This window comes from Crocodylus siamensis, chromosome 2, assembly GCF_052110815.1.
Source record: "Crocodylus siamensis isolate JL-2025a chromosome 2, ASM5211081v1, whole genome shotgun sequence".
In the NCBI taxonomy this organism is placed as follows: Eukaryota; Metazoa; Chordata; order Crocodylia; family Crocodylidae; genus Crocodylus; species Crocodylus siamensis.
In genome coordinates this window covers 23,065,087-23,078,513 of record NC_143396.1, presented here as the reverse complement: position 1 = coordinate 23,078,513, position 13,427 = coordinate 23,065,087, and the positions used below count along the sequence as shown (strand labels likewise).

Below are 13,427 nucleotides of genomic sequence, written 5' to 3'. Positions count from 1 at the left end.
TCTCATTTCCTTCTATGACCAGGTGACCTATCACCTGGACAAGGGAGAAGAGATTGATGTCATATATCTTGACTTCAAAAAAGCTTTTGATCTGGTATCCCATGATCACCTCTTGGCCAAACTGGCCAGTTGTGGCCTTGGCTCCACCACGATCCGCTGGCTGGGAAATTGGCTTCGTGGTCAGACCCAGAGCGTTGTGATTGATGGCAGTCACTCATCATGGTGCCCTGTAACCAGTGGCGTCCCTCAAGGCTCTGTCCTGGGACCCATACTGTTCAACATCTTCATTAACGATGTGGACATTGGAGTTAGGAGTGGACTGGCCAAGTTCGCCGATGACACCAAACTTTGGGGCAAAGCATCCATGCCAGAAGATAGGCGGGTGATCCAGGCTGACCTGGACAAGTTCAGCAAATGGGCAGACGAGAACCTCATGGTGTTTAACACCGAAAAATGCAAGGTTCTCCACCTTGGGAGGAAAAACCTGCAGCACCCTTATAGGCTCGGCAGTGCTACGTTGGTTAGCACTACAGAAGAAAAAGACTTGGGGGGTCATCATTGACCACAAGATGAACATGAGCCTCCAATGCGATGCTGCGGCTAGTAAAGCGACCAAAATGCTGGCTTGCATCCATAGATGCTTCTCGAGCAAATCCCGGGACGTCATTCTCCCCTTGTACTCGGCCTTGGTGAGGCCGCAGCTGGAGTGCTGCGTCCAGTTTTGGGCTCCACAGTTCAAAAAGGATGTGGAGAAACTTGAGAGAGTCCAGAGGAGAGCCACACGCATGATCAGAGGTCAGGAAAACAGATCTTACGATGACAGGCTGAGAGCCATGGGACTCTTTAGCCTGGAAAAGCGCAGGCTCAGGGGTGATCTGATGGCCACCTATAAGTTTATCAGGGGTGACCACCAGGATCTGGGGGAACGTCTGTTCACCAGAGCGCCCCAAGGGATGACGAGGTCGAACGGTCACAAACTCCTGCAAGACCGTTTCAGGCTGGACATAAGGAAGAATTTCTTTACTGTCCGAGCACCCAAGGTCTGGAACAGTCTGCCAGCGGAGGTGGTTCAAGCACCTACATTGAACACCTTCAAGAGTAAATTGGATGCTTATCTTGCTGGGATCCTATGACCCCAGCTGACTTCCTGCCCTTTGGGCAGGGGGCTGGACTCGATGATCTCCCGAGGTCCCTTCCAGCCCTAATGTCTATGAAATCTATGAAACATCAGTTAAGAATACTTTCCCAGCCAAGAATTAAAATGAATGTACATAGGAATAGTATTCAAACTATAAATCAGCTATGCAAGAAAACACTAAAAAGCTATGACATTTCCCTAGGATTTTTTTTCCGATCTTGCATGGACACATTTGACATTTAAAAATTGTCATGTTAAAAAAGCATAATGAATAAAAAAATTAAGGGTGTTCTTATCCTCCTCTCAGTTAAGCAATATTTAATAAGTGAGTTAAGCAATATTTCACATGCAAAAACTGCTTCTCTGCATGGTTTTAAACACTGTTTCTTTCTTCTGAAAGAACAAAATAGTGGAAAATTAGATATTTCTTATATTTCTAAGTTTGAATAGCTTTGTTATGAAATATATTGTTACCACAAACTTGTTTATATAATTGACAAATGCCTATTCTTTCTGATTATAATTTTTTTTATTCAAGTCCTAATTATTTTTGGCCTACATGCAATTAGCCTTTAGCCACATCTGTCTATATCATTTTTCAACTTATGTGTCTTTAAATGTTAAATTTTATCATTGAAGTAGATGAGAGAACAACATCAACATATTTGCTAGCATATACCATCACTGCTTATTCCTGTTTCTGGATGACAGTTTTCAGTGGCAATGCATAGGGGATGCACGGGGGGGTACATGTTCACCCCCTGAGAGCACTGATGCACCCATCAGGCTGCACTCCTTGCTTAGGCGATGGGCAGGGGTGGGACATGCAGGAGCGCTGGTGCCCCCCCTGTCAGCGCCATCCAGAATGAAGCAGTAGATGAAGCTGCTGCAGCGCTCCCGGAAGTAGCTGCTTTCAGGTGAACACGATCAGCTGCAGGGACTGCCCCCCAGTTGCTGACTGGTCACTGGGGGGGGGGGGGGGCATGTGCCTCACCCCCGACTCAGATGGCACCAGTTGCCTATAATAGTTTTTAAACTATATTTGATTACTTTTATTAAAGTTTTTATAACTTGGAGGGATCATATGTTTTTCCTACACTGTGGGCACATCTATACAAGATAGTTTCATAGTTTCAAAGCTGGTAGAGTCTGAAGGGACCTGAGCAGATCATCAAGTTCGACCCCCTGCCATGGCAGGAAAAAGTACTGGCGTCAAACGACTATACCAAGGTGCTGGTCTAGCCTCCTATTAAAGACCCCCAGGGTAGGAGCCAGCACCAAATTCTCCTGGAAGTTGGTTCCAGATCCTAGCTGCCCTGACCGTGAAGTAGCGCCTCCTAATGTCTAGTCTGAATCTACCCTCTACTAGCTCGTGACCGTTATTTCTAGTCACTCCTGGTAGTACTCGAGGGAACAGGGACTCCTCCAGTGCCTGCTGGTCCCCTCTGACTAGTTTGTAAACGGCCACTATATCCCCCCCTCAGCCTTCTCTTGTGGAGGCTGAATAGGTTCAGGTCCCTTAGCCTCTCCTTGTAGGGCTTGCCCTGCTGCCCCCTGATCATGTGAGTGGCCTCCTCTGGACCCTCTCAATGCTGTCCACATCCCTCTTGAAGTGCAGCACCCAGAACTGGATGCAATACTCCAACTGTGGCCTGACCAGTGTTGCATAGAGGGGGAGGATCACCTCCTTGGACCTGCTCAAGATGCATCTGTTGATGCACGACAAGGTCTGGTCGGCTTTCCTGACCACGTCCCCACACTGTCGGCCCATATTCATTTTGGCATCAATAACGATTCCAAGATCCTTTTCTGCCTCTGCACTGACGAGAAGGGAGTTCCCCAGCCTGTAGGTATGGTGCTGGTTTTTCCTCTCCAGGTGCATCACCTTGCACTTGACAGTGTTGAAACCCATCCTGTTCTCATCTGCCCACCCCTGTAACCTGTCTAGGTCTTATTGTAGCCTATTCCTCCCTTCTAGCGTGCCCACTTCCTCCCACTTCTTAGTGTCGTCTGAGAATCTACATAGGGTGCTTTTTACCCCCGTGTCCAAGTCACTGATGAAGATGTTGAACGGTGAGGTCCCGAGGACCGAGCCCTGGAGGACCCCACCACCCACATCTCTCCAGGTCGAAAATGACCCATCCACCACCACTCTCTGGGTGCGGCCCTCCAGCCAGTTAGTGACCCATTTGACTGGGTGAGAGACAGTGTCAAAGGCCTTTCTAAAGTCCAGAAAGACTATGTCCACTGCTACCCCTGCATCTAAGGATTTTGTGACCTGGTTATAGAAGGCCACCAGGTTGGTCTGACAGGATCTATCTAATGAACCTCTGCTGGTTGCCCCTAAGCATAACCTCTCCTGCTGGCCCCTTGTGGACATGTGCCAGGTTCTCTCAAAAAGCTTACCCAGGATCGAGGTAAGACCGACTGGCCTATAGTTTCTTGGGTCCTCCTTCCTTTTTTGAAAATGGGAACCACATTGGTCCTTTTCCAGTCCTCTGGTACCACACCAGAGCACCACGAGTGCTCGTAAAGCCATGCCAGGGGTTCCACAATGACCTCAGCTAATTCCCTCAGCACTCTGGGGTGGAGATCATCAGGACCAGTTGATTTAAATACATCCAGTCCCCCCAGAAGTTCCCTGACTAGATCCTCACTGACCCTAGGCCTGGGTGCGCCTCCCCTGGGGCCTGCAGTGGTCCCGGTGTGGGGGCTGATCCGGTTCCTGCAGCAGAGCTAAATACTGCATAGTGAGAGTCACAGTCTACTTGTGCTGACCCTTACTGAGCAGTAATTGCAAATGCAAGTAGCAAATTAACTACTGAGTAATTACTGCACAGTACAGGACATGTAGACAGACATATACATTTGCTTCTGGTCAGCTGGGCAGCAGGTGGCAAGAGATTGCTCTGTCCCAAGGAGCTCCCTGCTGCCTGGTTAGGCTCCACCAGCAGAGCCCAGGCAGGGACAATGTCCCTCTGCCCTAGCAGCCGCGAGCTCCTGTGATCATGGAGCAGAGGCTGGGAGCTCGCTGAATGGGAGAGTTGGTTGGGACTTGCCCTGACTGGGACAGTTCCCAGCCAGCCCCAGGCTGTGTGGTGAAGTCTGCACGTGCAGCCTGGAGGTGGCTGAGGACTGTCCTATTTTGGGCAGTACCCAGCCAGTTCCCCGTGCAGCTTGGGGCTGGCCAGGAACTGCCCTGATCAGGGGCAGGTTCCACTGCTGCAGATTTTTTGCAGCCCTGTGTCCTGATCACGTGATCAAGGCATGGGGCTTGGAAAGAGCTGTGTGGAAGGGGGCAGGTCCCAGCCCTCTGCCCCGATCTGCCAGTGACGCAGCTAGCAGTGAGCCCCCTGCCCTGATTTGCTGGTAGGACAGCCACCTTTGAGCCCCCTGCTGGGTGGGGAAGACCTGCCTAGCCTGGGGATCACTGATAGTTTCATAGTTTCTAGGGTCGGAAGGGACCTGAGCAGATCATCTAGTCCGACCCCCTGCCATGGCAGGAAAGAATACTGGGGTCAAATGACCCCAGCAAGATGTTCATCTAACCTCCTCTTAAACACCCCCAGGGTAGGAGCCAGCACCACTTCTCTTGGAAGCTGGTTCCAGACCCTAGCCGCCCTGACTGTGAAGTAGCACCTCCTGATATCTAACCTAAACCTACCCTCTGCCAGCTTGTGACCGTTATTCCTGGTCACTCCTGGCGGTGCTCGGGGGAACAGTGACTCCCCCAATGCCTGTTGCCCCACTGGTGGATCAGGGCAGAAGACTGGGATCTGCCCCTTCCCTGCAGCTCTTTCCAAGTGGCCTGCCCCTGATCAGGGAGCCAGGGCTGGGAGCTTCCTGCTGCTAAAGCAGGGAGACATTGTCTACATCTGAGCTCTGTTACTGGAGCCCACCCCAGCAACAGGCATCTCCCGGGGGCAGGAAGCAACCTCCCAGTCCCCGCCAGGAGACAGCTGTATCCTGGCCCCATGCTCCCTGCCAGCCCCAGGGCTAGCACCCAGGGGAAGACTGAAGCTCCCTCTGGCTAGTGCAGGGGGCTGGTACAGGGCTAAAGGGGGTGGGAGTAGACCGCTGCCAAGAGCAGCAAATCTGCTTCTGAATCCCCACACATGTAGATACTTGCCCAGGGTGCATTCACTCTAGAGTGATTTACTCTAGAGTAAAACCACTCTGCAGCAAGTGTAGACACACCCTGCTTTATTTAGCAAACCTTACTGCCTCTGCACTGAAACATTACCAGGTAGAAGAATAAAGAAAACCTTTTCTGCACTGCGGTCCATCGCGTGTGTGACCCCAAACTTTCCTTTCCCCAGTCTGTCAACAGTACCCTCTCACTTAGTATCTTTGCAGGTCTGAGAAGCCCAAGAAGAATTTGCTACACTTATGCTCATATAAGGACAAAAATAAATAATAAGGAAATGAACAGGATCAGAACGTATTTCCACATTATTGCCAGGCAAGCACTGTCTGATGCCAGGAACGTTACTGGGAATATCTTGCTAGGCATCCAATATCCACATATTTTTAATATTAAAACCTTCCAGTCACAGAAATCACAGGTTCACCTTCACTCCAGCCATTTGCTCAGTAGGCAATGCAATGAACCTGGATTAAATAATTCAGGAGTTTTAATGAATTAAATAATTATTTTAAATGGTACTGTTTTAGCTATTGGATATTTGTGTTATTGGCTTTTTATATGGCTTTTTCTGATGACACTGATCCTTAAATTCTGCAATGAGACTGAGCAATTGTAATGTAAGTAACATACAGACAAATCTGAGGAAAAGAAAAGGATAATTAGAGCATAAGGGGTACTATGAAGATCTTGGTAACATGACATATTATTAAAGATGCACAACTTTCCATTATATAGGACCTATTCTTTGGTTGTTTTTGTTTTTGTTTTTTTTTAACTTTGTCAGATTTAACCTATTTCCACTGAAATACTTTCCCAAAATCTGGAGTATCATCCAAAATGTTTTCTCTATTTCTGAGAAAAAGGTGAGGAAACATATGTTTGTAAATGTTAAAAATAAATAAATAAATTCTATCTGCCTTTTTTCTGAACTGTAATGTTTCTGAGCTTTGAAGCAAGTATTTGAAATTTGACAGAAGGGCAGCTTGTATGTCATGGATATGAGGTTTGCTTTTCCTGTGAAAATTACCATAAATTTGACAAATAAGCAAGACTAAAAAATTATAGTTCATACAGACTGAGTAGAGACTTAAAAAGTTTAACAGCCAAAACTGCTAAGTCGCATCCTCTCTAAGCATGCTTAAAGATATATGGAACTGGCCAGGTAAAGTCTAGGACAAGAAGCCAGGGAGGTAAACACATGAAGAAGCCCAGGGAGTCTAGCATGGGGTACGTGGGAGGCAGAGTCAGGGAAAGACAAGTAACTGGGCTGGAGACAGACATTCAAAAAGCCTGAGCTTGAATTGAGTCAATCTTTGTAGGTTAGTCTAACCTGGCTAGGCTTAATCAGTTTGTAACTGCACAGGCATCCCAGACATACAGACACATGCCTGCAGTGGCTCAGGCTAGAAGGCACAGGGTGCTAGAGGCACAGGGTGCTCTTCCCTTCCACTGTACTAAGCTGAGGGGGTGTGTGATCAGGACCCAGCAGGAGGCTCTGACTAGGGAGAGCCCCCGCCCCCCCCCCCAATTAGCCCAGCAGGAAATTGATAACAGTGTTTATTACCCCATTAAGAAAACAACAGATGAACATTACCAGCTACTTGCTGATTGTGCCTTTTTCCTGTTTGCCACAGCACGGACTATAGCCAGCATGTGGTCTGCTAGCTAATACACAGACAACTCTCAGCAAGGCAGAGGGGAAGGGGGAATTCCTGCTTAGCAGAGAGTGATGAAGGGGACAGGGGAGCAGCCTGCAGTCTCTGTCATAGCTGCAGCCAGAGGGGAGGGGCCAGCCCTGTTGTGGAGTGGAGAGCCCCACCCAGTCCAGAGAGCATGCCAGGATGCAGGGGGAATCTGGTTTATCTTAAACTAGCAAGGGGTTTGGGACAGACATTGCATAAACTGGTTTGACTCCAATCAGTTAAGCCTGATACTACATTCAGCCATGTTTATCTCAAACCAGTTTCAGCCATTTTCAAACTGGCTTATGTGCACAGAACATCTGTTCTGTTCCAGGTTCCAGTTTCTGATCACTCAAACTGGCTTATGTACAATGTCTGTCCCTAGCCCTGGAAAGCATGAGAGAAACAGACCAGGACTATACAGGAAACAACAGGGACTGACTATGCAAGGAGACTGGGAGAAGAAGAGAAGGGAGACTGAGACTGAGGGGAGGGGTGAGAATAGTACAGATTATGGGATTGACTAGTCAAGAACATCATGAATTGGAGACATGGGGATAACTGGATAATTGGAGTAGGACTGAAATGTATGAACTCATTCTCATTTGGAACAACGACAGTGGCAGATTTTCATGTCATAGCCTAGAAAGTTCAATTCTTAGGTTGAATGACGAGGGTGTAAATAGGATGCTGTATGATAGTATGCAGGGTGCTTCGAGAAGCTGTATACTAGCTCCTTATTTACTTTATGTAAAGGTTTATAATTTTCTTCATGGACTTTCTAAGCGTGTGTCTCTCTCCAGTATATGAGTACTTCATACCGAATTAAGAAAATGTTTTCAAGACAGCCATGTGATGCAAGGTGGTCCTACCAGTCCTGTTTTATAAAAACTGAGGTCCAAAGATATTAAGATTAAGGCTAAGTACAGATGTTCAAAAATCCTGAGTTAGAAGAGGTCTAAGTTTTGCGCTTTACTCTAAGGGCATTTATACTATACCCATCCTCCAAGACATGGGGGAATGCTTTAATTAGAGCAGCTCTGAGAGGCCTAATGAACTACGTAAGCATAAAAAACATCCCAGTAGAAGGACACATTAGAAGCAGATGCTTTGAAGGACACAATGCTGCCTCTATCCAGGTCTGATCACAATTTGTTTTAAGAACCTATGTAACATGATATATATTAACCAACAGCCAGTTTCAGTGCATTTTCAAGGTCCACAGTGTGCCCCTTTTATCAGATTACAAAAGCTTTTTCCATCTTATGTTTGACATCAAAACACTATTTTTTCACCTAAAACATGCATGTTTCCGCCCCCCACACACACGCACCAACTGAGAGAAACAGGGATACACAGGTGTCCAGGGATTTGGTGGCAGGAGATTGGTAACAGTATTAATTGCCATGGCTCCCAGAGTGGCTCTGAGAGACATGGCAATTAATGCTATCATCACTCCTTGCACTGCCAAATCTCCAGATCCCTGGGGAGCCCCTTGGTTGGCTGGCATGACACTGTGCACCAGATCAGGCAAGCAAGGGGGGGTAAGTCCACAGCCAAACCTGGCGTGTGATCTCGCACTTGGGGCATGGCTTCAGCCCTGGCATGTAGCCCCAGACCTGGAGACTCCATACCTCAGTTGCTTATCCTTACTCCAAGCTAAGATCTATTTTTCCTTCTTGGGGAGTCCAAAAACAGAAGTGTGTGTTACATTCAGGGGTGTGTCATATGCAAGAAAATATGGCAGACAAGTTTCTCCTAAAGTGTGTTCACTGGTCAATAGCCCATACAACATAATTCCTCAAATTTCACCTACATCTCTAGGGGGCTGGAATACAACTAACTGCTCATTCTACACTAACTGCCCAACTTCCCAAATTGTTATTTGATACTAGTGTTTTAGAACACTAAAAGTGCTGGCTACAAGTCTTTGAAAGAACGCTTTCCAATTTTTCCTTCTAACCAGTCTTAATATTTCTTTTGCATAGTTCATGTAGCATAATATCGGATGGTTCAACTAATTCGCAAAAAAACAAAACAAGATAGAACTTCATATTCAACGAAAAGTCTTGTAGTATTTTTTGTGGCTAATGATAATAATTAAAATGAAGTAATATATTCATGATAATAATCATGTTTATCTTTTACTAGATGCATATTTTAAATATTTATTTCTAATAAATGCTATAGTACTTTTTCTCTTGAACAGAAGGCTTTTAAGTCTCTTTAATACAGCCTACAAAATCAAGTCACAAGAACTACAGTACAGGCTGGCATAAAACAGCAGATACTTCAAAAAAAAATTGACTGAAGCAGCGTGTGACATTATAACTGATTCCTAAGTACCAGGCAGAGGAGAGGAGACCAGGGAGGGAGATTTTACCTAGCACAATGCAAAGTAAGCTAGTATCTGCACAACATACACAACATAATACCAAATGCTGAGCACCCAACAGCTTCAAAACTAGCCATATGTTCATGTTCATGATACAAAACATAACAGGGATGCTAATAAAAGCAAGCCTGTTATATGTGTTACTAAATAAAATGAATTACAAATGCGTTTCAGCTAATGTAAATTTCTGCTAGCTTTCAAAGTAATATGACTGGAGTAACAGAAATACTGGATGTGTATATGCTTGCTGTACATTTACACAAAGTAGGGATCTAGGAACACCACTCCCAATACATTTGCATGAAGCTATTTTTTTTAAAACTAGGATTTAGTAAACACAAGTTACATTTAAATAAGTTGGGAAGCTGTCAGTGTATCACTGATTCCACTATCAATCTGAAACATACAGTTAATCAAGTGGCAGTGTCCTCATAATTTGCAACTCTGTCTTTCCAATGAACAAGAATATTTAGCATACTTTAAATAAAACTGCACGTTTTTAACTATTTGTCTGCATTCTGCAGCAGTTAGATTTAAATGCTACATTCCAACAAATTTATCAGCAATTCTGTTACAGAAAATTTCAGATGAAAAACAAATAAATTTTGGTCAAAATGCCCCAGAATCTGGAGTCATCACACTGTACCTGTATCTTCTGGCATTCCAGCACTAATTCAGTCCTATGCATCAGTGACACAAGAAATACTGCCAGACATCATCACTCCAATTACCTATAATCTGCAAGAAGTATAGCCAAAGAGGCTGTTGAACAAGTGAATTTGAAGCTACTGCAGCAGAGAAGTGAAACTGCAGCAGTGCTCTGTCATTGGAGCTCCCTCCTAATAGAAATATAGCAAGGGTCATATGACTCCTGCGGCACCCACGCATATATGGGAGTATAGCCAAGATCTTACTGCCATGTAAAAATAGAAACCTACAGAAGTCTCAAAAGTCTTATATTTACAGAGCATCTAACACAGAGTGGTCACCTATGGGCACGTATACAAGAAAACAGGAAGACGTGCATTATGCAAATAGTATCACTACCTGTATTTACAAATATTTCTCTCTAGAGAGATAAAAAAGGTCAATGAGTTTTCGTAAAAACAGACCAGTATTAACAACAAAAAGCCAAGAGACTCTCCTCTCAAACTTCCTTAGAGTGGGTGCATCTACATGTGCAATTAAGGCAAAGCAATAAACTCTGAAGCGCCTTGTGATTGAGTACACTGCTCCCAGGCACAGCGTCTACACATGCGACTGGGAAAGTAGGACTTTGAGCCAGGGAACTGCAGACCCAGGCTGGCAACAGCAAGAGTACCTAGGTGGCTAGGTGGTATGCAGGGGTTTGGCCCCCTGCTTCCTGGGCTGATCAAGAGCAATTTACGCCCAGTGCCAACATTCACTTTGCCATAAGATTGTACTGTTCCTGACAATACAGCTCATGTGTAGATGGTGACACTTTATTGCGGAGCTAATTAGTCTACTCCACAGTAAAGCACGTGTGTAAATGTACCCACTGGACATGTCTTTACAGGATGTTTACTGTTCAGTTGCCCAATTAGCTCCACAGTAAATGTCTTGGTGTAATGTCTTGGCATTTATACATGTGCTCCAGGACCACGGTTGTCATGGGTGACTTCAACTACCTTGACATCTCGTGGGAGGATCACTCAGCAAAATCTGAGTGGTCGCAAAGCTTCCTCTCATGCGTGGATGACCTCTACCTGACTCAAGAAGTCTATGGGCCAAAGAGAGGCAAAGCACTGCTTGACCTGGTACTGGCTACAGGGAATGACCTGATCAGGTGACCTAGTGATCGATGGGAAGCTGGGTGACAGCGACCACGAGCTGATCACCTTCACCATCCGCTGTAAAGCTGGCAAGTCAGTCAGTGACACTGAAGTCCTTGACTTCGGGAAAGCCAACTTTGACAAGCTCAGGAGGCTTGTCAGTGAGGCCCTAAGGGACCATGACCCCAGGGATAGGGGAGTTCAGGAAGAGTGGTTGCTCCTCAAGCGAGCGATCCTCAATACACAAGCTAAGTATATTCCATCTCGGAAGAAAGGCAGCAAGAGGGCGCAGCAGCCCTCCTGGCTCTCCAGGGACCTAGCAGGCCTCCTAAGGCTAAAAAGAAAAGCCTACAAAGGATGGAGGATGCGATTCATCTCCAAGGAGGATTATTCTGCACTGATCCAGTCCTGCAGGGAGCAAACCAGGAAACCCAAAGCTGCAACTGAACTCCAACTAGCTTCAAGCATCAGGGACAATAAAAGTCCTTTTTCAGATATGTGGGGAGCCGCAGGGAAAGCAAGGGCAACATTGGACCCCTGCTGAACCAGTTGGGGCAACTGACAACTGACGCCCAGGAAAAAGCCAACCTATTAAATGGGTACTTTGTGTCGGTCTTTCATCAGTCCCATGGGATGCCCGTGCCCACTACGGGACAGGGAGGTCCGGGTAGGGGAGATCCCCTGCCCTCCATAAATGCTGACCTCATGAAGGAACACCTTGAGAAGCTGGATACCTTCAAGTCAGCCGGCCCTGACAATCTACACCCCAAGGTACTCAAGAAGCTGGTGAGCATCATAGCCCAGCCTCTGGCACGGATCTTTGAAAACTCCTGGTGCTCTGGTGTAGTGCCCAAAGACTGGAAGAAGGCCAATGTGTGGTGCCTATCCTCAAGAAAGGAGGAAAGTGGATCTGGCTAACTATAGGCCCATCAGCCTGCCTTCTATCCCGGGGAAGATCTTAGAAAAGTTTATTAAAGAGGCCATCCTTAATGGGCTGGCTGATGCCAATATCCTAAGGGATAGCCAGCATGGGTTTGCTGTGCAAGTAGGTCTTGGTTGACCAATTTCATTTCCTTCTACGACCAGGTGACCTATCACCTGGACAAGGGAGAAGAGATTGATGTCATATATCTTGACTTCAAAAAAGCCTTTGATCTGGTATCTCATGATCACCTCTTGGCGAAACTGGCCAATTGTGGCCTTGGGTCCACCACGATCCGCTGGCTGGGAAATTGGCTCTGTGTTTGGACCCGGAGGGTAGTAATTGATGGAAGTCAATCATCATGGTGTCCTGTGACCAGTGGGGTCCCCCAAGGCTCTGTCCTGGGACCCATATTGTTCAACATCTTCATTAATGATGTGGACATTGGAGTCAGAAGCAGACTGGCCAAGTTTGCCGATGACACCAAACTTTGGGGCAAAGCATCCGTGCCAGAAGACAGGTGGGTGATACAGGCTGACCTGAACAGGCTCAGCAAATGGGCAGACGAGAACCTGGTGGTGTTTAACACTGAAAAATGCAAGGTTCTCCACCTTGGGAAGAAAAACTCTGCAGCATCCTTATAGGCTCACTCAGCAGTGCTACACTGGCTAGCAGTACGGAAGAAAGAGACTTGGGGGTCATCGTTGACCACAAGATGAACATGAGCCTGCAATGCGATGCTGCGGCTAGTAAAGCGACCCAAACGCTGGCTTGCATCTGTAGATGCTTCTCAAGCAAATCCCGGGATGTCCTTCTCCCCTTGTACTTGGCTTTGGTGAGGTCGCAGCTGGAGTAGTGTGTCCAGTTTTGCGCTCCACAATTCAAAAAGAATGTGGAGAAGCTTGAGAGAGTCCAGAGAAGACCCACGCACATGATCAGAGGTCAGGAAAACAGACCTTACGACGACAGGTTGGGAGCCATGGGGCTCTTTAGCCTGGAAAAGCGCAGGCTCAGGGGTGATCTGATGGCCACCTATAAGTTTATCAGGGTGACCACCAGTATCTGGGGGAACATTTGTTCACTAGAGCGCCCCAAGGGATGACGAGTTTGAACAGTTATAAACTACTGCAAAACCGTTTCAGGCTGGACATAAGGAAGAATTTCTTTACTGTCTGAGCCCCCAAGGTCTGGAACAGTCTGCCAGTGGAGGTGGTTCAAGCACCTATGTTGAACACCTTCAAGAGTAAATTGGATGCTAATCTTGCTGGGATCCTATGACCCCAGCTGACTTCCTGCCCTTCGGGCAGGATCTTCCAAGGTCCCTTCCAGCCCTAATGTCTATGAAATCTA

At 46.6% G+C, this 13,427-nt stretch overlaps 1 protein-coding gene across 12 annotated transcripts in view; it reads right to left on the bottom strand.

Annotated features, from left to right (window-relative positions):
• ABLIM2 (actin binding LIM protein family member 2) overlaps window positions 1–13,427 on the bottom strand; it is a 270,175-nt gene that overhangs the window by 213,915 nt on the left and 42,833 nt on the right. Inside the window, exon 1 of one of the 12 annotated variants that reach the window (XM_090035515.1) lies at window positions 10,009–10,187. The exons of the other annotated variants lie outside the window; for them this stretch is intronic. Coding sequence (XP_089891641.1) covers window positions 10,009–10,024 — 16 coding nt within the window. The 5' untranslated portion in view covers window positions 10,025–10,187. Of the gene's footprint in view, window positions 1–10,008; window positions 10,188–13,427 lie in introns of those variants that run through there. 12 annotated transcript variants of the gene reach the window in all.